The 27,874-nt window shown below is 44.1% G+C and overlaps 1 protein-coding gene and 1 long non-coding RNA gene across 2 annotated transcripts in view; one reads left to right on the top strand and one right to left on the bottom strand.

Annotated features, from left to right (window-relative positions):
• Positions 1-2: 2 nt before the first annotated feature.
• Positions 3-27,257, bottom strand: LOC142423260 (uncharacterized). Its single transcript, XR_012779109.1, has 5 exons — positions 27,115-27,257; positions 22,559-22,660; positions 22,126-22,280; positions 5,912-6,026; positions 3-160 (listed from the first exon to the last, which is right to left on the bottom strand). It is a non-coding gene; the product is annotated as an uncharacterized LOC142423260 (long non-coding RNA).
• DOK5 (docking protein 5) overlaps positions 26,113-27,874 on the top strand; it is a 157,380-nt gene continuing 155,618 nt past the window's right edge. The window contains exon 1 of the mRNA XM_075528485.1: positions 26,113-26,526. Coding sequence (XP_075384600.1) covers positions 26,461-26,526 — 66 coding nt within the window. The 5' untranslated portion in view covers positions 26,113-26,460. The remainder of the gene's footprint in view (positions 26,527-27,874) is intronic.

Below are 27,874 nucleotides of genomic sequence, written 5' to 3'. Positions count from 1 at the left end.
CCCAATATGGCCCGGCTTCCCTTTCTGTTCTCCTTGCCAGCCCTTGTATTCCGCGGTCCCACCCTACACACCACGCTGTCCTGCTTTCTTCTCATTCCTGCTGTTCCACTGGTCCGAAGTTCCAAACCCCAGGGAGCCTGAAGTGGTATGCTTTCTTCAGCTTCTGGAGGGAAAAAAGAAAGATAATAAATCATGAAGATAATAAATCATGACTCTAAGCCCAAACATACTCAACGCAATGAGCATTCATGGGCAATCAGCAGACCTTTTCCCATGGTAAAGAAACATCTGTGAGCACGGGGTTGTCAGCTGTGCTCATTACCAATGACACATTCCTGTTACAGTGGCCTAGTGCATTAAAAAAAAAAGTATACAAAATTACAAATGCCCTGGTGGTAAGAATGATTTGTGTTCCACTACTGACCTAAAGTAACCCAAAGGTTGGCAGTTGAAAGCCACCCACCGCGTGATGCTGTGAAAGAGAGGCTCGGACTGCTCAGAGCTGTTCAGCTCTGTGACACACGCACCAGGAGCTGGAATCAACCAGATGTAACTAAGGGCTTGAATTGGCTTTTATTAAAAAAAAACCCAACCAACTATGAGTACAGATAGGTGCAGAAGAAAATATTTATTCAGAATGAGAAGAGGGAAAGAAACATAGGACAAATCACAGGTTATGACTGATATAATTTTTCATCTGATTAAAAATCATATCAGATCGTTTAAGCTGATAAAGGCCCTGCATGCCACGACATCCAGAAAAAGAATCTGTTATTTGCTTTTGACTTGTTTAACTGACACATGCTCCCACAGGGTCTGTTATTTCTCGAAAAAGTTTTGTTTCTTCTTTTTGGTTCCGAAATCTTTTTGATCCCTCCTTCGTGTAGCATGAGTTCGCACTGTGATTTTCTACAGGGAATATAGGCAGATCGCTCACTCTTTTCTCCGGCACGGTGGGATAGTTCTGTGTTGGAGGCAGTGTTGTGTATTGCTTGGTTTGGGTCCACCAGGCCTCATTAAAAGCACTGTGTCAGACAAGCTGTGAAATGTTCCAAGTCTTCTTGTTGCTCTAAAACCCACATGCATCCGACATCAGGCACACATCCCTGTTGTGATGCCACCTCTCTATCTGTGTCATGAAGCCTTTCCCAGGAAGTGATTTCTATAGAAGGCAGCTAGTAAAAACTCAACGAAAAGCACGCATGGCAGTTAGCCACATAAAATAAACCCTTGTCTCCCGTATCTTGGACATGTTGTCAGGAGACACTGATTCCCAGGAAAGGCTATCATGCTGGGCAAAGTAGAGGAGCCGTGGAAAAGAGGAAAACCTTGACAAGATGGACTGACCCGCGGCTGCTTTGATGGGTTCGAACATAAATAACAGTTGTGAGGATGGAGCAGGACTGGGCAGTGTTTCATTCTGTTTGCTTAGGGTGAATATGAGTCAGGACTGACTCAATGGCACCTAACAACAAAATCAAAATAAACACATTGTAAATTCACCATTCCTTTATCCAAATGCCCCAAATACCACGCCCACACCAACACTGCCTGATAGGCTGTTATTGTTGTTGCTGGAGACTGTTGAGTTGATTCCAATTCATCAAAGACCCATTTGACAGAGAAGAATGGCTCAACACTGGTTTCTCGAAGATCTTCAACACATGGATTGACGCAGTGGCTGCAGCACTGGGTGCAGACAAAGCATCAATTGTGAGGACGGTGCAGGACTGGGCAATGTTTCATTCCATTGCACGTAGGGTCGCTCAGACTTGAAATCAATCCAGTTGTCCATAACAACAACAACACCAACCATTTTTATGAAAGCATATTGCCAGCTATTTATTTTGAGGAGCTGCTAGGTAGGTTGGAACCACCAAACTTTCTGTAGTAGCTGAATCGCCAGGGTTTCTTCCACCCACTCACTATAAGGGACGTGAGCTTGGAAGAGGAAAGCAGGTTTAACTAATAATAGTTTAGATGTCTTACCTAAAACTTGCAACAGTAACAACAGAATGTGATGCTGTGACCACGGTCAGCATGATCTCGTGTCTTCTTACATGTCCAAGGCACCAACCATCATTACATAGACTATACTTATCACATAATATATCTGTGTCTATGAGTAAATAAATTCTAGATTAAGCAATATGAAACTAAGTCTGTGCATGAAATTGTGTATGTATGTGTGTGTATGTGTAGACAGAGAAAGAGACCCACAAGTTTAATATATTTGTTTTCTTCAAGCACCCCAAGGTTTTGAATGAATAAAAGTAGTCTTAAAAAAATTTTTTTTTAAGTAGAAGAGATTGTAATAGTTAGATTTTGTGTCAACTTGGATGGGTCAGGATTCTCAGGGCTTTGACAATTGAAGCTTCGAACCACCCCCCCCCCCGCCATTTTGTGACAGAACACAATGTAGTCATCTCCACGATGCAAGGAAATTCGGGTGGCACACAACTCTCTTCCTCAGGTCACAGCCCTGAAGCAATAGAAGGGAAGTCTCCTACTTCCTACATTAGTGGATACTGTGAGAAAGTTTGCTGTGCTTTTGCTGGTCCCCGATCCCACATCCAGCTGTTTCACCTCTAGTTCTTAGGACCTTAGCCAGTGGCCTACCATATTGCCTGCTGATCCTGGGAGCCATCAGTGGTCTGCCATGGGAACAGCTGTCCTTGGATTCATTCGCCTCTACAACCTGTGGTGTTCCTGCCAATCCTGAGTTCACCAGCCCCTGAAGCTACACAAGTCAAGAGAAGTCTCCAGGTATACACTCTCTAGGTATACACTGGATCCAAAGACATGAAACTAAACTGGACTTACCCACTTCTACGATTGTGTGAGCCATTTATCTGTTATAAATTTCTTTATATATATATATATATATATATATATATATATATATATATATATATATATATATATATATATATAATCATCACTGGTTTTGCTTCTTTCAAGTAATGCCGTTTCCATTTTAATTATGAATTGGTTTGTGATCAGAGCTGTTAGCCAGAGAACTGAATGAATTCTTGATAGATTTTTATAAATGACTTCTTTATATCTTCTGAGTACTCTCACCCAGCAGGGCTAAGTGGTGTTCTGATGATGATGATGGAGGAGCTATTTTAGGGTTCTGTTATCTATTCAGCATCAGAAGACCTGGTAAAATCAAATAATTACCGGAAAAGACTGTCTGTGTTGTCTTGATTTCATCCATCCATCCATTCTTCAGAGACAGCCTTTGTTCTAGACCCTGGGTTTACTTGGTAGACAAGGGAGAAAAGTCCTCTCATATGAAGCACTTAGCCTCAGGAGGAAACAGAAGACTGGTCAGCAGCATATCCTGAAACTAAATCCTTTCCACTGGTGATGAATATTTTGAAGAACATAACAAACTTTTGTGAGACCAAGAGTCTTATTTGGAGAGAAGGGGCTAATTTGGATTCAAGGGTCAAGGGAGACTTCTGAGAGGCAGTGACCTGAGCCATGGCCCAGAGAAGCCATTCATGCAGAAATCTTTAGCAAGTGTGTGCAAAGAGGAGGATCAAGCAAGGGATGATGCTGTGACAGGGTGAAGGTCTCTGTGAACGGTGGCAGTGGGGCTGAGCAGAAAGAAATGGTAGGAGAGGAGGTCAAGCCAGTGGGCTGGGACTTAGGCATGTGGGACTATCACTGTAGGTCAACAAGGAAGCATGGGTTCTGTTCTCTGTGCAAATGGAACCTGATCTTCTTGATGTTCCTTCAAAAGGAAGGCAAGTGCCGTCCTTCGCTGAGCTAGACCACTACTGCCGTGCCCTATCCTTCATAGTTACAAGTTTGCCGTTATTTAAAAAGACGGAGATGCGAGTTAAAGTTTGAGGCTTACAAGGGAAATCAAAAAAATATTTAAAATATATTAGTATGGCTTTTCCGCTCCCTGCAGAGTGTCTGGAAAATAGACTCTTTTATTGCACCAGTTCCTCATAAGGCCTACGGAGTATTTGATTTCATTAAAAACAGCCCGCGAGCACATACATTCTCCACAGATTCTGATATTGAGCATCGATGATTGTCAGTGGTTTCAGATTGCTTTACAAAGGATGTTATTAGAATGATGATCTTATTCCATATTGTAGGCACAAGAATTTAATGGCCATTGCTAGTAATAGGGAAACATGGAAATAACTTAAAAGTCCATCAGAGGGGCGAGAAGGAATTAAATGTGTTCTGGTTGTCGATAGAGTACGATTCAGGGACTTAATGAACTAGATCTCTGCATGTCAAACTGTACAAGTCTCTACACAATGATAAAGAAGAAAATGTAGATTGAAGCAAAATATGTCTACAAAATTCATTGCCATTAAGTCCATTCTGATGCGTAGTGACCCTTCGGAGGTTGTCAACCTTTATAGAATAGAAACACTAGTACTTCTTCCTCGGAGTGACTGGTGCCTTCCCACTGGCACCAGTCTATGTACAGAAAGAAGTAATTCTCCACACATAAAATGTTAAGTACATTTTGTTTCTATTTGATGAAATAAATCTATACACTATAGATTAGAAAAAAATACACATGTAATCATTATCATGATTTCTAGTAGGAGGGAATGAAAGCATTGGATGGCATCAAAGAGCTGTTTTAGCATCATTGGTAACATTTTATTTTTATTTAAAATGAGTTACCATAAATATAAATTTTAATATTTAATACTTCTAATGACTTATTTTATTTATTTTTTAAATGGATCATTTTATTGGCAGGGGTTCTTACAAATCCTATTACAATCTATCATTCAATACTATTAAGCACACTTGTACATATGTTGCCATCAACATTTCCAAAACAATTTCTTTCTACTTGATCCCTTGGTATCATCTCCTCTTTTATTTTTCCTTCCACCCTCCACCCTCACACCCTCATGAATCCTTGATCAATTATATATTAGTATTGCTATTTCATGTGATGACTTTAAAAAATCATTTTATTGAGGGTTTGTACAACTCTTATCACAATCCATGCATACATACATTGTGTCAAACACATTTGTACATTTGTTGTCCTCATCATTCTCAAAACATTTGTTTTCTACCTGAGCCCTTGGTATCAACTCCTCATTTTCTCCCTTCCTCTAGCCCTGCTCCACCCTCCCTCATGAACCCTTGATAATTTATAAATTATTATTATTTTGTCATATCGTGCACTGTCTTATGTCTCCCTTCACCCACTTTTCTGTTGTCTCTCCCCCAGGGAGGAGGATATATAGATCCCTGTAATCGGTTCCACCTTTCTACCACATCTTTCCCCTACCCTCCTGGTATTGCCACTCTCACCACTGGTCCAGAAGGGATCATCTGTCCTGAATTCCCTGTGTTTCCAGTTCCTATCTGTACCAGTGTACATCCTCTGGTCTAGCTGAATTTGTAAGGTATAATTGGGATCATGATAGTGGGGTGGGGGTGGGGGTGAGTATTTAAGAACTAGAGGAAAGGTGTATGTTTCATCGTTGCTACACTGCACCCTGACTGGCTTGTCTCTTCCCTGCCACCCTTCTGTAAGGGGATGTCCAGTTGCCTATAGATGGGCTTTGGGTCCCTAGTCTGCACTCCCCCTCATTCACAATGATATGATTTTTTGTTCCTTGATGCCTGATACCTGATCCCTTCGACACCTCGTGATCACACAGGCTGGTGTGCTTCTTCCATGTGGGCTTTGTTGCTTCTCTGCTAGATGGCCACTTGTTTACCTTCAAGCTTTTAAGACCCCAGATGCTATATATTTTGATAGCTGGGCACCATCAGCTTTTTCACCACATTTGCTTAGTAATGACTTGTTTTAATGATCAACATGCATGTCTATATCTTGAAATGTTACCAACATATGTAAACTGTAATAACACCATACATTGAACACAATGGTTGGAGTGCTAACTTTGTATGCCGCACTTTGGGAGGTTTTATGACGGCTTCTCCAGGTGAAGACATAGTCTAGGCCTTGATGGAGGACGTGTAGTTGAAGAGTGGCCAACAAAGCAGGAAGATAGGTTCTACATCCATGAACATTAAGGAAAGAAAGTTAAAATCAAATGAAATACACTTAACTCTTATCATAAGACCCTGCCATTGAGTCCATTGTGAGTCAGTGGCCCTACAGAACAGAGCGGAGCTGCCCCATGGGACTTCCGAAGCTGCCGTCTGTACAGAAGTGGCCAGCCACTTCTCGCTCCCACCCAACAGCTATTGGGCTCAAGCCAGAGAAGCTTTCTTTAGAAGCTCGCTGATTTGATCACAGCATGGCTAGATTTACTTATTCTTACTATAGGATGGTTAGAATTAAAATGGACTGATAAGACCGAATGTAAAAATGTGACATAACTTGACATCTCTTTGGTACAGATCACTTGTAAAACTATGTCTCCAAAACGCACTGCCACCAAGTCAACTGTTGCATGTGGATCCAGTGTAGGGCTTCAGAGGCTGTACATCTTCTGACAAAATGATAAAACATCTCATAACCTCTTCGTTTTCTCTCCTAAGTCTTTACCACAAAAACGAAAAACAGGTGATCACGTAAAGACTGACTCACCCTTATGTACAAAACTCTCTTGAAATTTTATATTATTCTGAAACATTGCTTCTTCGAGTTGGGCGGCACAAACCACCACGTCTGGCTGTGAGTTCTCTCTCTAGTCTGTAGGCTGCCAGTGTGCTGTTCTTTTGAAAGTCCTCTACCCACACAGGTCCCCCTTTTGGTGAGATTTCTTTGAGGTATGGTAGGTATGCATCCTGCAGCTTCTTGCCTAAAAATGTACTCTCCTTTGGTGTGGTCTCATTTGGGGACCAACTCAGTGGGGAGAGAGAAACCAATAGTACAACTGTTTTGATAAGGAAAATTGACAAGTGTCTTTTTGAAAAAAAACAAACAAAAAACCAATCCCTCAAAAAAAAAGAGTGATTCATAGGAGTTTTATTTTCAATAGCTGGAACCTGTAAACAAGCAAAGGGTGACCAATGAGAGAGAGAATTCACATGGTGGTGTCTTCCCACAATGGAGCTTGGCACAATGAGAAAGAAGTAGCCATGCCTTTGAATTATGATACTTGACCATAAACTTCCAGAAGAACAAACAAATCTTGCTGTGGAAGAAGTGCAGTGTAAATATGCTTTAGAGATCCAGAGGGTGTGATTCCCTCTTTGGGCACATGATTGCCAGGACAAGACTGTGAAGAAGTGCATCCAGCTGGGCAAAGCAGAGGGTCAGCATAAAAGTGAGGATGCCCAATGAGATGGACAGACATGGTGGCCGAAACCATGGGATCAACCATTGTAACATATTTTTGCAGGTGGTCCCGGACTGGGTGGTGTTTTGTTTGACTGTATGTGGGGTCACTAGGAGTCAGAACTGATGTGATGGCTCATAGCAACGACAACAGGCATTAAAATATACGGAACATGGATGGTTCTCAAACGCAGGACTACCCAAGCCAAATTAACTGCCATCAACTTGACTGTGACTCATAGCAATCCCAATGTGACCCTAGAGGACAGAGTAGAAATACCTCCCTTTGGGTTTGGGGGACTTTAAATCTTTTCAAAAAGAGGCAGTCACCTCTTTATCCTGTGGAGAAACTGGTATGTTTGAACTCTTGACTTTGTGGTTAGAAGCTCAGTGCGTATATAGCCTGTTGAAACACAGGAGACTGATAAACGCAGACCAGACTGAGTATCTACTAATTGTTCATGCAGTTCTGAAATTAATCTTCAGGGACAGAAATTAGGGCAGAAGTTGTTCCTGGAGAATGGGAAGAAGCCTGGAAAGGGTCAGGAAGAATAGATGTCTCCAGTCAATGACTCCAACTTTCATCTTAAAATAACAAACAAAACTGGAGGGTAAAAACAGAAAACAAAACAGAATGAAACCCAGGAGGGGAAATAATGGAAATCAACAAAATAAATGAAATGAAAACTGTCATCAAAGTCAAGAAAACCAAACGTGATTCTTTTCAAGAAGTATGTGTGTATAGGGGGGTGGGAGTGGGGCGCAGGGAGTAAAGAACAAGGTTATCAATATCAGGAGTGGAAAAGTTGACTCCCAATTTTAAAACAATTAAGAAAAGCAATGAGGAAATATTGACAACTTTATGTCAATAAGGTAGACAAGTTAGATAAAATGCACAAAATTCCTGAAGGACAGAAACCATCAAAGCTCATTCAAGAAGAAATACATAAACTGATAGCTCTATATCTTTATAACGATTAAGTTCACAGTTATAAAAAATTCATAAAGAAAAGTCCAGGCTAAAATATTGTGATTGCTGAGATACAATAAGCATCTTGGAAAGAAATAATACACATTCTATAAAATACTAACAAGAATGAAAAAAGGAGGATCATTCTCTACAACAGTCTGTGAGATAAACATTAATTTGCCATCAAAACAGAGGAAAACATGACACAAAAACTACATACAGGTCAACGTCCTTCAGAAAGATAGATGCAAACTGTTGAACAGAATGTTAGCAAGTTAAATCTACCAATCTTTCAAATGGATAATGAACCCTGAACAAGTGGTTCTTCTTTTAGGAATGCGTATTTAGTGTAACATTTTAAAATCAGTCAATGTAATTCACCATATCGACAAACTGAAAAACAGACACAAGGGATCGTCTCAATAGACTCGCCATTGAGTCAATTCTGACCCACAGCAACCCGATAGGACAGGAAAGACTGCCTCTGTGGGTATCTGAGATGGTAACTAACTCTTACGGGACTGGAAAGACTCACCTTTCTCCTGAGGAGTGTCTAGTAGCTTTGAACTGCTAACCTGGTGGTTATAAACCCAACTAGTAACCCACAACACCATCTGTCTACTCAATAGACAGATAAACATTTTTGACAGAAACATAATTTCTGATTAAAATAAACAAAACTCTCAGCAAAGTGGAGTCGAGGGGAAATCTCTCAACTTCCAAGCACACCTGTGAAGAACCTGTAGGTGATGTTCATAAATCTCACTGCCATCCAGTTGACTCCAACTTACATAAAAAATATAGGACAGGAGTAGAACTGCCTGATGTAGGTTTCTGCAGTTGTAACTCTTTATGAAAGCAGAAAGCCTCCTCTTTCTCCCAGGGAGGGGCTGGTGGGTTTGAATTGCAGACATGATGTTTAACAGGTCAATACGTAAACCACTATGCACTGAAGCTCCTCAGGTAACCTCACTAGTCAATGGTAAGGACTAATGCTTTCACTTTAAGAGAAAGAGCAGGGAAGGAGCTTCTGTTTTCCTCACTTTCATTCACCAGTGGTTTTTCCAGGTTATAGTCAATTCAGTAAGGTGAGAAAAGTAATAAAATGCATCCAGATGGGAAAAGAGGAAGCAGAACTATAATTATGTTTAAGTAACATGATGTGAACTCTGACAGAATCTACACAAGAGTCAGAAGTAGTATATGAGTTTAGCAAGTTTGCAGTATACCACATCAATAAGCAAAAATCAATTGTATGGTATAGGTAAACAACAAATAATCAACAATTGAAATGAATAGATATCATTTACAGTAACATAAAATATGAACTACTTAGGGATGAATTTGGTAAAATATATGAAAGATTATATGAAATATATGAAAGCAAACACTACAAAACATTTGACACAAAAACTAAAACAATAAAATCCCCAGAAACAAAAAACACTGCTATTGAGTCAATTCCAATTCATGGCAACACTGTAGGACAGAGTAGAGCTGCCCCTTTGAGTTTCGGAGGCTGTAAATTTTTATGGGAGCAGACAGCCTCATCTTTCTTCTGAGGAGCAGGTGGTGAGTCCTAACTGCTGACCTTGGGGATAACATCATAACACATAACCCAACATGCTTCGGAGTCCTTACAAAACTGAAAAAAGAACCAAAACCAAGCCCCTGTATTCCAGTCAGTGAAACCAGGATTCACAGTAACTTTATAGGGAGGAGTAGAATGGCCCCTGTGAGATTCTGACGTGGTAAATCTTCAGGGGAGCAGAAAGCCTCCTCTCTCTCCCGTGGGTGGCTGGTGGGTTTGAACCTCATACTTTATGAACAGTAGCCCAGGGAATAACTCAGGAGGCCATCATGGCTCTTTTTACCAAAGAAGATGCCTAAGTCATTGGAGATAGATACTGTATTTTAGGTTGGATGATCCTACTTGTCTCTTCCCCCCAAATTGTTCTATGAATTCAGCATAATCCCTCTAAAACCATCTCTGAATCTACGGGTAGAATTTGATAAAATGGCTCTAAAATTTGTATGGAAACTCAAAGGGCCCATGAATAGCCAAAACAACTTAAGAAAAGAAGTAAGGTAGGGGACTACCATTACCTAATGTTGAGATTTCTTGGAGAACTACCCTAATCAAGGTAGTGAGTATAGACAGATAGATGGAAAAGGCTAGATAGCTTAGAAACAGACCCTAGGTGTATTTAGTAAAAGTGAAAAGGTCAAAGAACAAACAAATCATATCATTTGTGCTCACCTTCCTGATAGGATCGCTGAAGACAAATGGGTGCATAAGCAGATGTGGCGAAGAAAGTGGATGGTGCCTGACTCTCAAAAGATATAGCGTTTGGGGTCTTAAAGGCTTGAAGGTAAACAAGCGGCCATCTAGCAGAGAAGCAACAAAGCCCAAGTGGAAGAAGCACACCATCCTGGATGATCACGAAGTGTCAAAGGGATCAGGTATCAGAAATTATCAGAACAAAAAAAAATCATATCACTGTGAATGAGTGGGAGTGCAGAATTGAGACCCAAAGCCCATCTGTAGGCAATTGGACATCCCCTTATGGAAGGGTTATAGGGAGGAGATGAGCCAGTCAGGGTGCCGTGTAGCAACGATGAACAACAAAAGCAACATGCTACCTCCCACCTCCCCCCCACAATCATGATCCCAGTTCTACCTTACAAATCTGGCTAGACCAGAGGACGTACACTGGTACAGATAGGAACAGGTAACACAGGGAATTCAGGACAGATGAACCCTTCAGGACCAGTGGTGAGAGTGGTGATACTGGGAGGGTGGGGTGAAAAGGGGGAACCGATTATAAGGATCTATATATAACCTTCTCCATGGGGGATGGACAACCGTAAAGTGGGTGAAGGGAGATGTTGGACAGTGCAAGATATGACAAAATAATAATTTATAAATTATCAAGGGTTCATGAGGGAGAGGGGAGCAGGGAGGGAGGGGAAAAATGAGGAGCTGACTTTTTCAGCTCAAGTGGAGAGCAAATGTTTTGAGAATGATGAGGGGAATGAATGTATAAATGTGTTTTACACAATGGATGGATGTATGGATTGTGATAAAAGTTGTATGTGCCCCTAATCAAAGGATTAAAAAAAGAAAAGAAAAGGTAACTTGGTGAAAAATGAAGAGATTTTTCCATGGAAAAGTTGGTGGAATAATCAATCGGGTATTTACATGTAAAATATGTAATAATAAAGTCACTCCAAATCCCAAGCCACATATGAAACTCATTTCAAAATGTATCTGAGACCTATTTACAAGAAGTAAAATCATCTGGCTCATGGAGTTTGCTAATCCTGAAGAAAAGTCTATGCACTATTTTTCAGAGTAATTATTATGGATACATTAGAACTGTTTATTAAAAAAGATGTAAAATCATTAAGCTTTCTAGAAGAACATATCCTAGGTATAATTTTAAAAAAATAATTTTATTGGGGGCTCATACAACTCTTATAACAATCCATACATACATCCATTGTGTCAAGCACATTTGTACATACGTTGCCCTCATCATTCTCAAAACATTTGCTTTCTACTTGAACCCTTGATATCAGCTCCTCATTTTCCCCCTTCCTCCCCCCTCACCACCCTCATAAACTATTGAAATTTATAACTTATTATTATTTTGTCACATCTTACACTGTCCAGTATCTCCCTTCACCCACTTTTTTGTTGTCCACCGCCCCCAGGGAGGAGATTAAATGTAGCTCCTTGTAAACAGTTCCCCCTTTCTACCCCACCTTCCCTCCACCCTCCAGGAATCCCCACTCTCAGCACTGCTCCTAAAGATATCATCATCCATCCTGGGTTCCCTGCATTTCCAGTTCCTATCTGTACCAGTGTACATCCTCTGCTCTATCCAGATTTGTAAGGTAGAATTGGGATCATGATAGTGGGGGGAGGAATCATTTAAGAACTAGAGGCAAGTTGTATGTTTCATTGTTGCTGCCCTGCACCCTGACTGGCTTGCCTCCTCCCCAAGACCCTTCTGTAAGAGGGTGTCCAGTCGCCTACAGATGGGCTTTGGGTGGGATAAACTTTTAAAAGAGATCCGTATAAGATAAAGTTGATGAATTGGACTTTCTCACAATGAAAAACTTGTGTTTTTCAAAATGTACATCTAAGAAAGTGAAAAGACTAAACTACAGACTGGAAGAGAATATTTGTACCCCCAAAGTATGGGACGAATTCTTGAATTGCCCTAATAAGAAAACAGCAAACCCAATAATGAAATGGGGAAAAGACTTGAACCTATTTCTTCAAAGGAGGTCTACAGATAGGCAATGAGCATGTGAAAGAAGTGTGACGTCATCATCATTACTCTCCAGGAAAATTAAAACAAGCTAGAGGGACACCGCACTACAAACCTATTACCACTGGCTTTGAGTGGAGCTTGCCTGCTAGCAACCCTATATGACAGAGTAGAACTGTTCTTTAGGGCTTCCGCCGCAGGAAGAGACAGCCTCATCTTTCTCCTATGGAATAGCTGGTGGATTTGAACTCTACACCCTGAAGTTAGTAGAGCAACCGTAACACGCTGAGTTACCAGGGCTCCTGACAAACCTATTGGCATTGTGAAAACTAAAGTAGCGGATATACCACGGGTTGTCAAGTTTAAGGAGCAACTCAAACTTCATAGAGCCCAAGGAGGGATAGAGAATGGTATAACCCTGGGAAAATCATTTGACAATTTCCTTAAAACTCAATGACTAAAGATACATCTACATTATGATCCAGTTATTCCACTCGTAAGGTATTTATCCATGTGGGGGAACTCCATGTGGGAGTAAAACGCACAAACAATTGTATGTGAAGCAACTTTTTTTTGCGACAGCCAAACCCTCAAACACTTAAAAGTCCACGAGCAGCTGGAAACAGCACCCAAATATCAGGCCTGTGCCCTGCAGTGGTCGAGTCCATTTAATTAAACTCCAAGTGGAACAGACAAAGAGAAAGACTGCACCTTAGGAGAGTAGCCAATGGAGCATCCTTCAGAACCACGTTGTTTCTCCAGTGCGTGAATTATCCCAGTTTCAAAGTGATGTCTATACTAATTTCTTCTGATAGTATTAATGCAGGTGTAATATAAAGAAGACCCTAATCCTCACAAGTAGATCAATAGGTAACATCATGGTAAATGGAGAAATGATTGAAGTCGTCAGGGATTTTGTCTTGCTTGGATCCACAATCAATGCTCGTGGAAGCAGCAGTCAAGAAATCAAAGGACATATTGCATTGAAATAACCTGCTGCACAAGACCTCTGGAGAGTGTTGAAAGACAAGGAGGTTACGTTGAGGACAAGCATGGTATGTTCCATTGCCTCATATGTGTATGTAAGTTGGACATTGAATAAAGAAGAGTGAAGAAGAATTGATGTCTTGGTGCTGGCGAAGAACATTGAAAGTACTATGGACTACCAAAGAAACAACAAATCTGTCTTGGAAAAAGTACACCCAGAATGCTCCTCAGAGGCAAGGATCATGAGAGTTTGCTTGTGTACTTTGAACATGTTAGTAGGAGACCAGTCCCTATAGAAGGACGCCATGCCTGATAAAGTAAAAACCACTCACCAAATTCCCTGCTGTCGAATGGATGCTGACTCATAGAGACCCTATTGATCAGGGTAGAACAGCTTCTGTGGGTTTCTGGGTCTGTTGCTCTTTACTGGAAAGCAAGCCCCATCTTTCTCCCATGGAGCAGCTGGTGGTTTTGAACTGCAGACTTTGTGGTTAGCAGCCCAATGAGTAACCACCAAACTACCAGAGCTCTTTAAAGGAAAGTGACAGCGAAAAATAGAACGGCTTTCAACAAGATGGACTGACTCAGTGGCTACAATGGGCTCACGCACAGGAACAATTGTGAGGATGGCGCAGGGCTGGGCTGTGTTTCATTCTGTTGCGCAGAACCCACGGCCAGAGTAGAACTGCCCCTGTGGGTTTCTGGGGCTGTAACGATGTGCCGGAGCAGAATGCTTCATCTTTCTTCTTGGTGGTTTGGCACCTTTTGACGAGCAGCCCAATGCTTAAATCACTATCCTGCTTTGAATTTCTGTTTCAAGACCCTCGACTGAGAAATGAGGTGAAAATTACAGGACTTCAGGGGTGGTGTGGACTTAGTTATTGATGGCCAAGCGCTTTCAACAGGATACTTGGTCCTCTTTGCATATTCCATCCTGGACCTCAACATCCTGGTCCCATAATCCTGGCCCATCTCTGTTTTCCTGCTCAGCCTATGAGGCATCGAGAAATGAATGGCTCCCTCAGTCTCTTGATGAAATGGAGGTGTCATCAGTTCAGTTCCAGCTCATAGCGATCCAATGTGCAACAGAGCGAAACTTTGCCTGGTCTGTGTCATCTTCACAATTGTTACGTTTGGGCCCATTGACCCAGCCACTCGGTCAACCCATCTTGTCAAAGGTCTTCCTTTTATTTCCCTACTGCCCTTCACGACCCTCCACAAGATGGATCGACAGAATGGCTGCCTCGATGGGCTCAATGCAGAACATTTGTGACAATGGCTCAGGACCAGGTAATATTTCATTCCGTCCTACATTAGGTGACTGTAACTCAGAAATGCTTGAATAGTTCATTCTGTTCTACATTGGGTCACTATAACTCAGAAATGGCTTGACGATAGCACCCAACAACGACCTTCTCTCCTCAGCCAGTGAGTATATGCTTCAGTTTGAAAAAAAAATAGGTTTAAGTAGATGCCCTAAAGTATCACTGATGGGGTGCTATTGGGTCCGCATTAGATGGCTAACCACACAGGTCATATGTTCAAACCCACCAGCCGCTACTCTGGAGAAAGATGAGGCTACCTACTCCCAGAAGGATTTACAGGCTCAGAAACCCTCTATGGGGACACCACGGCTTGTGATTGACTTGATGGCAGTGCTTTGGGTTACAGATGCCAAACATTCTTTGTTACTAGATACTTCTCTCTGGTCTTTTCTTTCCAGCCGGTTCTCATCGATTTTCTTAGGTTGGCTTGGCAGTAACCCACAGAGAGGAGACACCTCCCATTAGACAAGAGATTATGAAAGTCTCTGGGGAAGCACTTAATGATGATGATGACTACTTTATTCCAATAAAATTCACTAGAGACTAAGGGCGATACAGGGGACAGCACCGGAGACACAGTGTGGGAATTGCACCTGACCTGATCCCACCACACTGAGGCAAATCACTGGGGGAGTTCAGCGGAACAGCAAGGGAATGGAGTGGCAAGGTCCCCAGGGAATGCTGAAAGTGGACTTTGGGGCCAGGGCGTGGTGCCCCAACAGACTGGACTGGAAAACGCTCCAGGGGCCAGCAAACGATCCCTGAACTAACTACAAGCTTTTCTCTTGTGAACTGTTTTGTTCTGTTCTTTGTCAGTGGTTTATTGTTTTGTTGTCTAGTTGTATACTGTTGCTTTGTTTTCCTCTGTCTTGTTTTCGTGCATGTTAGTGACTCCACAGGTCTGTCTGAATAGGACAGGCTGGATGAACTATCTGGAGGAAAAACAACGGGACCGACAGTTCCGGGGGGACTTGGGGTGGGGGGGTAGGGGGGGTAAGGAAGTGGTGTTAACAAACCCAGGGACAAGGGAAAAACATGGGACCCCAAATGGTAGAGAAGGGGGAGTGGCAGGCCTCGTGGGAAATGATCAAGGGTAAGGTTGCTTAGAGAAGAGGTACACTCTAGCCCAGGTGGCGATGAAGCATGGTAGTAGGGCAGGAGGAAAGTCAAGGGAGATGGAGGAAAGAGCTAGAAGTCAAAGGGCATTCATGGAGGTCTAGACAAAGACATGTACAAGCAAATATATATAGGAGGATGGGGAAATAGATCTATATGTCTATACTTATAGGTCAAGTATTAAGGTGGCGGAAGGACCTTGGGCCTCTACGCAAACACTCCCTCAATGCATGAATACCTTCTTTTATTAAATTGGAACTCTATGATGCTCACTCTCCCGACACAACGGCTGGAGCCAAAGTGGGTGAACAAGTAAATGTGGTGAAGAAAGCTGATGGTGCCCGGCTATCAAAAGAGATAGTGACTGGGGTCTTAAAGGCTTGAAGATAAACAAGCGGCCATCTAGCTCAGAAGCAACAAAGTCCACATGGAAGAACACACCAGCCTGTGTGATCGAGTGGTCCCAAAGGGATCAGTTACCAGGCATCAAAGAACAAAAAATCATATCATTGACTGCACACCTCCATGATAGGATCGCTGAAGACAAATGGGTGCATAAGCAAATGTGGTGAAGAAAGCTGATGGTGCCCGGCTATCAAAAGAGATAGTGTCTGGGGTCTTAACGGCTTGAAGGTGAACAAGTGGCCATCTCGCTCAGAAGCAAAAAAGCCCACATGGAAGAAGCACACCGGCCAGTGCGATCACGAGGTGCCAAGGGATCAGGTATAAGGCATCATGCAAAAAAAAAAAAACAATGATATAAGTGTGTGTATGTATGTGTATATATGTGTATATGTATATGTATATATATACCATATTAAATGAAGGGGGAAGTGCAGAGTGGAGACCCAAGGCCCAAGTGTCGGTCAATGGAGATCCCCTCATAGAGGCGTTTAGGAGAGGAGATGGGTTAATTAGGGTGCGAGGTAGTACCGATGAAGAACACAGCTTTCCCCCAGATCCTGGATGCTTCCGCCCCCCAACTACCATGATCCGAATTCTAACTTGCAGGCCTGGATAGGACAGAGGCTGTACACTGGTACATATGAGGGCTGGAGGTATAGGGAATCCAGGGTGGATGATACCTTCAGGACCAAGGGTGTGAGGGACGATGCTGGGAGAGTGGAGGGTGAGTGGGTTGGAAAGGGGCAACTGATTACAAGGATCCACATGTGACCTCTTCCCTGGGAGAGGGACAGCAGAGAAGGGGGGAAGGGAGACTCCGGATAGGGCAAGATATGACAAAATAACGATGTATAAATTACCAAGGGCATATGAGGGAGGGGGGAAAGGGGAGGGATGGGAAAAAAAAAGAGGACCTGATGTAAGGGGCTTAAGTGGAGAGCAAATGCCTTGAGAATGATTGGGGCAGGGAATGTATGGATGTGCTTTATACAATTGATGTATGTATATGTATGGATGGTGATAAGAGTTGTATGAGTCCCTAATAAAATGTAAAAAAAGAAAAGAGGAGAAAAAAATGATTAGGGCAAAGACTGTACAGATGTGCTTTATACAATTGATGTATGTATATGTATGAACTGTGATAAGAATTGTATGAGCCCCTAATAAATTGTTAAAATTAAAAAAAAAATTTCACTAGAGGTACCTCTTTGCTTTCGCTTCTTTGGTTAGAAAAGCTAAGGTGTGGAGTCTGCCATGGCACATAGTAATAGTCATCGTTGTGGTTTTGTTGTTATTATTATTTTAAATTACATTTGGGGATTTTTTTTAATGGCACATAGAGAAAACCTATGCAATACTTCTAACAACAAATGAGAACCTCCGCTAATATTTTCCTGGTGACATCGCGAACCTTTTGTAAATTCTTAAAAGATTATTGCTAGCATACTGGTCAACAATCCAGACGATCTTTGTCATGCCAGGAGCTACACCCCCCTGTGGTCCCCTTCCATTGCTTGGTTCCTTGTCTCCAAATCCCCGTGACCTTTGTCTTCTTGCAAGGAACCCTGGTGGTATAAGGGTGCTAACAGCAAGGTCAATGGTCTGAAATCTCCAACCACTTGAGGCAAATGTGACTGACTGCTGCTGCCAGGGTTTCCAGTCTAGAAGACTCAGAGGTGCCGTTCTACTCTGTCTTAATCCTCTTCTTTCAAAGAGCCTTGGTGCTGCGGTAGTTGAGCATTTGGACCAGCAGGTCAGCAGTTGGAAGCCAGCAGCCTCTCTGAAGGAGAGAGATGAGGCACCTTGATCCCATAAAGACTAATAACCTTGGAAACACTTTGAGGTGTTTCTAATCGACCCTTCAGGGTCATGATAAGTCAAAATGGACTCCATGGTAACAAGTTGATGGGCTTTGCCTTCTTTCTGTTCTAGTGCCCCATCTGCCTTCCTGCCACAGGATATTTGCATATGTTGTCATTCCCCACCCCACCCCCACCCCCCTGCTGAGAAGCTCTCATGGCCTAGTGGTTTTGCATTGGATTGCTAACTGCAAGGCCCTTAGTTTGAAACCACCAGCCACTCTGCAGGAGAAGGCATGACCTTCTACTTCTGTTATAGTCTCAGAAACTCACGCACACTGGATTCAATCTTGGCATTCAAAAAGAAGAAAAGCAAACTTCAAAGAAGTTTATTTCCTCACATCTAGTTTATTTTCTACTATGAATATATGAATTTATTTTTTTCTTTTCTACTATAATTTTGTGGATGTTGGCATAAACTGAACCACAGACTCATTGCCTTCAAGTCAAGATCAATTCTAATTCATAGGGATCTGACTCAGCACTGGTTATCAAGGGATACATTTCAGTGTCTACTTTTATCAGTAATTATTTCTATAGTCTTTGATCAGTCACTCCAGGTCTCTATGCATTAATTTCTTCATTCTTTGTTCTCTGATTAGGGGGATTTTATCTACCAACATGTGTTGGATAACGCCTTCCATGAACACCTCTATTCCACCACAACCAGGGACAATGTTTTTCTTTAAGCTGTAGATCTTAAACAAGAATTCTCCAAATTAGTTTTTCATTTCACCCACTTTGTCTGAGATATTTAACATTGGATGTGATTTTTACGTACAACGATGATGTGAAAATTTAACAGATAAGCTGCTGTTTATGGACAAACTCTTCCTGCCAGAATATAGGAAGTCCCTGGGTTATGAACCCCTCACATCTGCAATCAAGAGTTATGAACCAACCCGCATAAAACCTTTCTATTGAAAATTTAAGATAAAGATGATTCCTAGTAACAAAAAGATGAGGCCTATCAAAACATTATCACTGTAACATTATCATGTTAACAATGTTATGCTTCTCTAAGCGTTTCTTTAATGTTACACATGGAAAGACAGCCTAAATCCTGTTACTATTGTAGTTAGATACAAACTGTGCCTAGTTGTCACAATGTATGAACAAATCCAGTGTCCAGACAGGTTGAAACACATTAGAGTTGGTTGAGAATCTGGGAACTGCCAGCATTTCCTTTTTGGTGGTTCCAATTAAGTCTCAGTTTTCCTCTGACACATGCTTGGATGGTCTTATTAATTGACAGCCATCAAGCCAAGGTGATTAAAAGCTAGTGCTCCCTGCAAACAATGAAAGACTCATCTGATCTCAGAGTTGAAAGGCTTTGGGGTGTCATCCAGTGAAATAATTCCCTGGACAAATGAATCCTGTGCTCAATAGAACTGACCAAAGGTCACCCAGTCTTTGTTTGCTGCCCCCAGTGAACGAGAATGGTAACGCCTCAGATAGTCTTTGCCTTTGTAGGAAGTACAAATGATTAGAAAGCGCTTCCCTAGAGACCAACTAGCTTCTCCTCTCCAAGAAGGCAAGTAAAAAAAAAAAAAAGAAATGTTATAACATTATAGAAAGACTATGCATCAAAAATACTAAAATGTGAAGTTATTGTTTCTTTATAAATCCTCCATCTATGTCGATACACTTCTGAATGTTTCCATCTCTCTGGCACAGTGGCTGTGCATTGGACTATGATCCTCAAGACCAGCAGTTCGAAACCACCAACCTCTCTGAGGGAGAAAAAGAGGCCTTCTGTTCCTTTAATGTTAGCCTTGCAAACTCACAAGGGCAGTTCCACCATGCCCTACAGGGTTGCTATGAGTCGGCGCCAACTCAAGAGCAGAGTCAAAATTCTTGCCCAACCGAAGGATTGATACGTTTGAATTATGGGTGCTGGTGAAGAAGATTGAAAGTACCAGACTGCCGCAAGAACAAAGAAGTCTCTTGGAAGAAACATAGCCAGAATGCTTCTTAGAGACAAAGATGGTGAAAACATCATGTCATGTACTTTGGACGTTGTGTCAGGATAGACCAGACCCTGGAAGCAGACATACTTGGTGAAGTAGAGGGACAGCAAACAAGAGGAAGAGCTTTCACAAGCTGGATGGACACAGTGACTTGCAATCATGGCTTCAAACATATCAATTGTGAGGACGGCAGAGAGCCAGGCAACAACAACAACAGCCTCTCCCCGAAGAATTTTGGGCTTGTCACTCTCTCCCACTCTACACTGGAGTTTCAGATCCCCAAGAAAGTGAACTAATGCATTTTTCAAATGTTGTTTGAGTCTTAAGAGCAAAGCAAAATCCAAAGGAGTAATATGGGTGTTGGGGGCCATATGGTCAGATTTCCCAGTGGAATTCTCATCGGACAGCCCTCAGTGTCCTTGAAAATTGAGCCACTGCATTTGTGGGGGTTAGCTGCCAGCGAGTCGCTTCCAACCCATAGCAACTGTATGTACAAAAGATTGAATCACTGCCTGGTCCTGTGCCATCCTCGCGATTGTTCTAGGCTTGAGTCCACCGCTGCAGCCACTGTGCCAGTCCACCTTACTGCTGCCCCTCCACTTTACCAAGCTTGATGTTGGTGGTTTTAGATAATGATGAGGTGGAGGTGGGGGGTTGGAAGTGGGGCTCGTGTATCCTCAATGAATCTCTGCTGTTTCCTCACTATGCCTTTCTCTCACCAGCGCAGTGTTCACTGTTCCTTCAGCATCACAATTGGTCCAGGCAGGGACACATGATCTCAGCTGACCTGGTTTTCATTGTTCTTACAGTTTCTTTAAAATAAGCACCCATGATCATGCCAAATTCTTTGAGAAAATCTACCAACAAGATTAAGAACTCTAAACACTTCATTGAACTCATGGAGAGTCTAGGCGTAGACCTAGATGAAATTGTGTGAATAGAACCAGGAGATATTGCATGTTTTAAAATGAGGAAAGGTGTGTGCCAGAGTTGTCGCCTTTTGTCATAATTATTCAATCTGTGTGTTGGGCAGATAGTCCCCCAAATGGACTGTGTGTAGAAGACTGGGGCAAGATTCACGAACAATCTGCAATATGACTCAACTGTAGTTGCGGAAAGAGCAGGGGACTTGAAGCACTTACGGATTACTGATACAGATCAAAGACTACGTACGACAGCCTTCGGTATGGGTACAGCTCCAATCTAGTGAGACCAAAAATCTGCACAACCGAAACAATGAGCCACATCATGATAAAGGGGAAAAGATTAGATTTGTCAAGGATTTCATTTTACTTGGATCTATAATCAATGGCTATGGAAGCAGCAGTTGAAACACCAAATGCCATGTGGCACTGGCCAAATCGGTTGTAGAAGATGTCTTCAAAAGGCTGAAAAACAAAGGAGTCACTTGGAGGACTAAGGTACACCTGCCTGAAGGCATGGACATTGCCAGTAGCTCCATAGGCATGTGGAAAATGAGGAACGAATATGGAGGATAAAAGAGCCAGTGCCTTTGAAGGGTGATGTTGGTTAAAAATTTGAATGGATGGGCAGACAAGCAAGCAGATTTGTCTTGAAAGAGCTACAGTCAGAATGTTCTTTAGAAGTGAGGACAATAAGGCTTCTTGTCACATGTAACTTGTACATATCATCAGGAGTGACTGGTCCCTGGTAGAGGATATCATGCTTGGTAAAGAAGACAATGAGTTAAAAAAAAAAAAAAAGACCCTTAACTTGGATTGACACAGTGGCTGAAACAAAGGGCTCAAACATGCCACCATTTTGAAGATGGCCTAAGATTGGGTAGGTTTTCATTCTGTTGTGTATGGGTTCAAAGACAACAATTACAAAAAATTAGCCACTGGAAACCATATGAATAGCAGCCGAACATTAGCTGCTATCGAGGAGGGAGATAGCACCCCAGGTGAAACGATATTTAAAATACTAGTACTTACCACACTAGTAGGGGAGGGCTGCCACTTCAAACTACTGTGGACCTTGGTGATGTGGTCAGAGCATGACATTTAAGTATGCGGTAAGATTCACAATTAGTAGAAACAGCTGCAGAGATCCATTAATAACCAGACGGTGAAATGGGCGAAGTAAGAATCTAGGGAAATTAGAAGTCGTCACAAATGAATTGGAATGCATACAGATCTATGTCCTAGGGATTGGTGAGCTGAAATAGATTGGTATTGGCCATTTGGATCAGACAACCATATCCTGTACTATGTTGGGAATGACAACTTGAAGAAGGATGATGTCACCCTCACTGTCAAAAATAACACTTCAAGATCTGTCTGGTACACTGTTGTTAGTGATAGGATAGCATCCATATGCTTACAAGGAGGAACAATGCTTGTTTTACTTTCATTCAGGTTTACACACCTACTGACCACTCACGCCAACGATGAAGAATTCTGGAAACCAACTTCTGCAGTTTAAAACGGATGGAACGTGCAGTCAAGGTGCACTGACGACTGATGGTGCCTGGAATGGAAAGGAGAAGGATCGCTAGTTGGAAAATACAGTGTTGGTGAAAGAAGCTTCTCTGGAGGATGGTGCAGGACCAAGCAGTTATTCATGGCAAATACCTCCTTTCAACAACCTACACAGTGACAAAACGCGTGGATCTCCTAAGATAGAATACACGGAAATCAAGTATACTACACCCGTGGAAAAAAAACGATGGAGGTGCTCAATATCATCAGTTAGAACAAGGCCAGGGGCCAACTGTGGAACAAACCATAAATTGTTCAGGTTAGTTCAGCTTAAGGCTGAAACAATGTAGAACAAGCCCATGGGAGCCATATACCTTGAGTACATCCCATCTGAATTAAGAGACTATCTCAGGAATAGAGTTGACATCATGAACACTAATTACTGAAGACCAGAGTAGTTGTGGGAGGACATCGAGGACATCATACAAGCAGACAGCAAAAGGTCATTAAAAAGTCTGAGCATGAAGAAAAGACCAACATGAATGCCAGGAGACACTATGTCACTTACTCGTGGACAGAGGAGCTAAAGCGAATGGACGAAATGACAGAGCGAAAGAGCTGACCAGAAATGTTCAAAGCCCCTCTAGAAGACACACTAAATGATCGTGCTGATGTTCCAAGACCTGGAGTTAGAAAACAAAAAGGAAAGATCATGCTCAAGCTGAAAGAACTACAGGAAAAAAATTGAAGTTTAGAATTGTAATATTGAAGGATTCTATGGACAAAAGAAGACGGAAAGAACACAGAGTCATTTACTAAAAAAGAATTGGTTGATGTTCAACCATCTCAGGAAGTAGCGTGCAATCAAGGGCCAATGGGATTGTAGGAAGAAGGCCAAGGTGCACTGAAGGTATTAGCTAAACACCAGGCCCCAGGAATTGTGGGAATACCAGTAGAACTGTTTCAACAAGCTGCTGAAGTGCTGGACACACTCGTTCATCTGTGCCAAACTGTTCGGGAGATAGCTTTGTGAGGCTGCCCACCCTTTCACGATGTGATGTGATTGTCCCGTGTTTTATAAATCCTAATCTCTGCTGTTTGAGGGAGCAGGATTAGGATGACCACGAAGCAGGGTGAGGCTAGAACATATTAAACACCCTTACTTAGGTCAGAGGGCAAAGACTTTGCTTTCTGCTCTTATAAGGAGTAGTAGTCTCAGGACCTCATGGAGGCAGTTCCACCCTGGCCTACAGGGTTGTCGCGAGTCAGAATTGACCCCAGGGCAGGGAGTTTGACTTGAGGTTAGGTCACAGCCCTGAGCCAATGTAAGGGGAGTTTCCTGGGCCCTGGCCTGTATCACTTCAGATCTCACAAGAGATAGGAGGGAGAAGCAAGCAGAGAAAAGAGGACCTGGCCAATCACCAAGAAAGCAGAGACTGGAGTGGAGCATCTCCCCGTGCTGAGACCTTCCTAGACTCAGGGCAGATTGAGGCCGAGACTGATGTAGACCCTAGGGCATGCTGGGCTCACACATGGTGAAAGGAGACAAGGACTTTCCCCCTGACTACTTGGGCCCTGGATTTGGATATCTATCTTCCTTATCCGTGAAAGGAGCCCTGGTGGCGTAGTGGGTATGCACTGGGCTGCCATCAGCAAGGTCTGCAGTTCAGACCCACCAACCATTCCTTGCGGGAAACACTGGTCTTTCTACTTCTTAAAACAAAGAGTTACTGTCTTGGGAACCAGCAGGGGCAGTTCTACCCTCTCCTATAGGGTTGCTGTAAGTCTGTATCAACCTGGTTGCAGTGAGTTTTTTGAGAAATGGTGACTGACTCGGTGTCTGTTCCTTACCACGGTACCACCAAGGGACAGGGCAATGTTTCCCAGTAGCACTTGCCGCCACCAACACACACACACACACACACACACACACACACACACACACACACACACACACACACACACACACACACCAGCTGCCCTGATGGGCATTCCTGTGTGTCTGAATGGCACAGTTCTTCTCCATTGAGTTTTCAGTGGCTGATTTTTCAGAATTAGATGCCAGGTCTTCTTTTCAGCCGCCCTTAGCTGAACTCCAACTTTTTTCATTAGTTCCCCCACCCCCACTTTTAAAAATTAACACCCCCCACCCCAGGGAGCACTACAGCAGGGAAGGCTGCATACTTTATAAGTCCTCAAAGTCAAATGAAATCTTTTGAGTGGCTTCTGGCTCATGTGTTCCTGAATAATTTGGCCCATAGAGTTTTCTTGGGTGGATGTAATCTTTTGTGTAGTGCTTAAGCATTGGGCTTCAATTCACATGGTCATCAGTTTGAAACCATCAGTAGCTTCGCGGGAGAAAGTCTGAGTTTTCTACTCCAACAAGCAGTTTAAGTTGAGGGCCCTCACAGAGGGCCTCTAAGATTTAGCATTGACTCGATGGCAATGAGAGTCTTCCAGGAAGCATGTTGCCTGGGCCTTTCTTCCGCAGTACCTCCGGGTGGGCTCTGACAGCTAACCTTTAGACTCACTGCACATCACTTGTTTGCTCTGCTCATGATCCCATGGGACCTTTGAAGAGACCGGATCTGGACTCATGTACAGGAGTTCGAGTGATCCAATACACGCATGGGGTGAAGAGTAGTTCTTGGTTCTTAGGTGGCCATTCTACTGACTAAGGATTTATTGAAGGAGCCCTGATGGCACTGTTGGATAAACATTGGATTACTAACCCAAGGTCGTTGGTTCAAACCTGCCAGCCTCTCTGAGAAAGAAAAAGAGATTGTCTGCTCCTGTAAAGAAGAAAGCCTATCTTGAATAGCTAGGATGGGAGTGGACTTGATGGCAGTAGGTACAGGGATGTATTGAGCACTTGTCCTGGGCCAGGGTTTTTTGGTGGGTTTTTTTTTGAAGGGGTGGGGGTAGGGGGTTATGAGGACACATATATTCACACAAGACCAGATCTTTGCCCTGGGAAAACTTGCATTCCAGTGGGAACGAGCTGTAAGCCAGCAAAGGTGGCAATTGGTAGGGCAGGGCCAGGAGTCCCAGGAGGCCAGGAGCAGCCTGAGAAACTCTGAGCTTAGGTCACAACATCTCTCAGGCCAAGGTCAAGGCAAGCGCTGCTGCACCACCTCCCTGGACGCACCCCCATGGAGCTCAAGAGCTGTGCTTCTTGCCAGGCGGTGGGTGCTGAAAGGAGAAGCAGGAAAGGCGGGGGCTGGACAAAAGTGAAATTTCCTCTCCTGAAATAAGCACCAGAGCGAGAAGGGGGAGTGCTGTCAGCGGGCAGCGGGGTGGCCCGGGCAGGCTCCCGGATCAGAAAGGGAAGCGGTGGGGACAGGTGGGCAAGCGAGCGCGGGCAGCGTGTGTTAGCGCAGCCCCGTGACAGCTCGCGGGTGGCTCACGCTGGCTCAGGGACTAGCGCGGCTCCTCCTCTTTGCCGCGCCCCCTTCCTCCTTCCTCCTCCTCCTCCTCCACCTCCTCCTAGGCCCTGGGTAGAGGCAGGGCTGGATCCCTCAGCAGCCGCCGCTCCTCCTCCTGGCAGGCTGGCTGGCGAGTCAGCTGACGCCGGCGGCGCCCCAACCTCGCCTCCCCGCGCCGCGCGCCCCCAAAGTGGCTTCCAGCCGGCCGCCCACTTCCAGGGGGGATTCAAAAAGTGATGCGCGCCTTCTGAAACCAGCTAGAGGCGCCGCCCGAGAAGCAGCACCCAGCAACTTTCTCCCCCCGCCGCTCCCCCCCAAACCCCACCCCTGTCTCCTCTGGTCCCTGCCCCTCACCCTTCCCCGAAGCCACTTTGGAGATCGGGTGCGTGCGCCCTGGTAAGGGGTTGGTCACCGGCTGTCCGGGATGGCTTCCAATTTTAATGACATAGTGAAACAAGGGTACGTGAGGATCCGAAGCAGACGCCTCGGGGTGAGTATAGACCCTTTATTCCTGCTGCACGCTCGTTCGATTGTCTTCCTCGGTCGCCCGCAGCGCTTTGAGTGTGTGTGTGGGGGGGTGACTGCCACCCGGGCGGCGCGCTGGCGGATGGCTCGGTTGCCTCCAGCCAACCGCTCCCGGGGCTGGCTCCGAGGGCCAGCGCCAGGGCATGTCATGGATCTATCTTTATCTCGTCGATGACTTGGCTGTCTGTGGACGGCCGCGTGCTCCGCTTCAGTAGCCACCGGAGCCCGGCTGACTCCCAATAAATATTTTCCGGTAGCCATGGGAGTGAGCGCCCCTGGGCGGGGATGCAGAGCCGGCCCCAGTTCCCCCTCCCAAGCCCACCCCCACCCCCAGACCCCCAGCCTCTCCCCACTCGCAGTTAACTTTTCCGGAGGATTGAGCCTGTGAAGGGGGCGGACGCACCCAGTGTGACCAAGGTCAACGACCCTTGGGCAGCAGAAAGGACCTTTTGGAACCCTGCCCTGGATCGTGGCCCATCTCGGCCCCAAGTGTTGGCAAGCCAAGGCGGTGGTGGGCTGTGCTCTGGCCAGGACCAACTTCGGTTGTGTTTACCTGGATCGGACTTCGCCCATGTCCTTAGCATACATAGGTGGTGGCTCCCCGGGGCCGGAAGACTCACTGGAACTCGCTGGAGGATCATTTCGGATGGAGCAATACGCTGGTTTGAAGCCAGCGCTTTAAAATACGCACTGAGAATGAATGAATGAGCCAGGGGAGGCGTCGCTGTGGACTGGCCGGAGGCGCTGGGTGTCTCCTTTCTTAAAACGCCCACTTTTGCACCCCCCTCCTTTTTCCCTTCATTGTTTGAGGGCGGAGGGCTTTCCAGGAAGTAGCCCATTAACCCCTACTCTGGGCTTGAGTGAAGATAATGGAGTTATTGGGGGGCGGGGGGGCGGAGGGAAGAAACTGGGGTTTTCTTTTCTTTTTCAGTTTCACCACTTGCTTTCTCTGTCTGTACATCCAGGGCCAGCGCTGCTGTTTCTGTGGAACGCATACGTTGGGGGCAGGGAATGAACAGCAGGGAAGTTTACCTAAGTCACGTTCAAAATCATAATGGTGCTGGTCAGTGGGTAGGCCAAGCGATGGACTAGATAGATTTCGCTACAGATCTATGCCATTTGGCATCCTTCTCTCCTTTGGTCTTCCTTTAGGTGCCCGGGAGTGTTCCTGAGATGGACAGGGAATTTCACTGTGGTGCATGGAGCTAGGGAGGGGACTCCGGTGGAGTAGGTGATGAGAAACATCTGTTATGATTACCCAACTCTTGCCGGCTTTGTTTCGGTCTTTTTCTTGTGGCACCCCTCTTTGCTGG

This window comes from Tenrec ecaudatus, chromosome 12, assembly GCF_050624435.1.
Source record: "Tenrec ecaudatus isolate mTenEca1 chromosome 12, mTenEca1.hap1, whole genome shotgun sequence".
NCBI lineage: Eukaryota > Metazoa > Chordata > Mammalia > Afrosoricida > Tenrecidae > Tenrec > Tenrec ecaudatus.
This window is presented reverse-complemented; position numbering and strand designations above follow the sequence as displayed.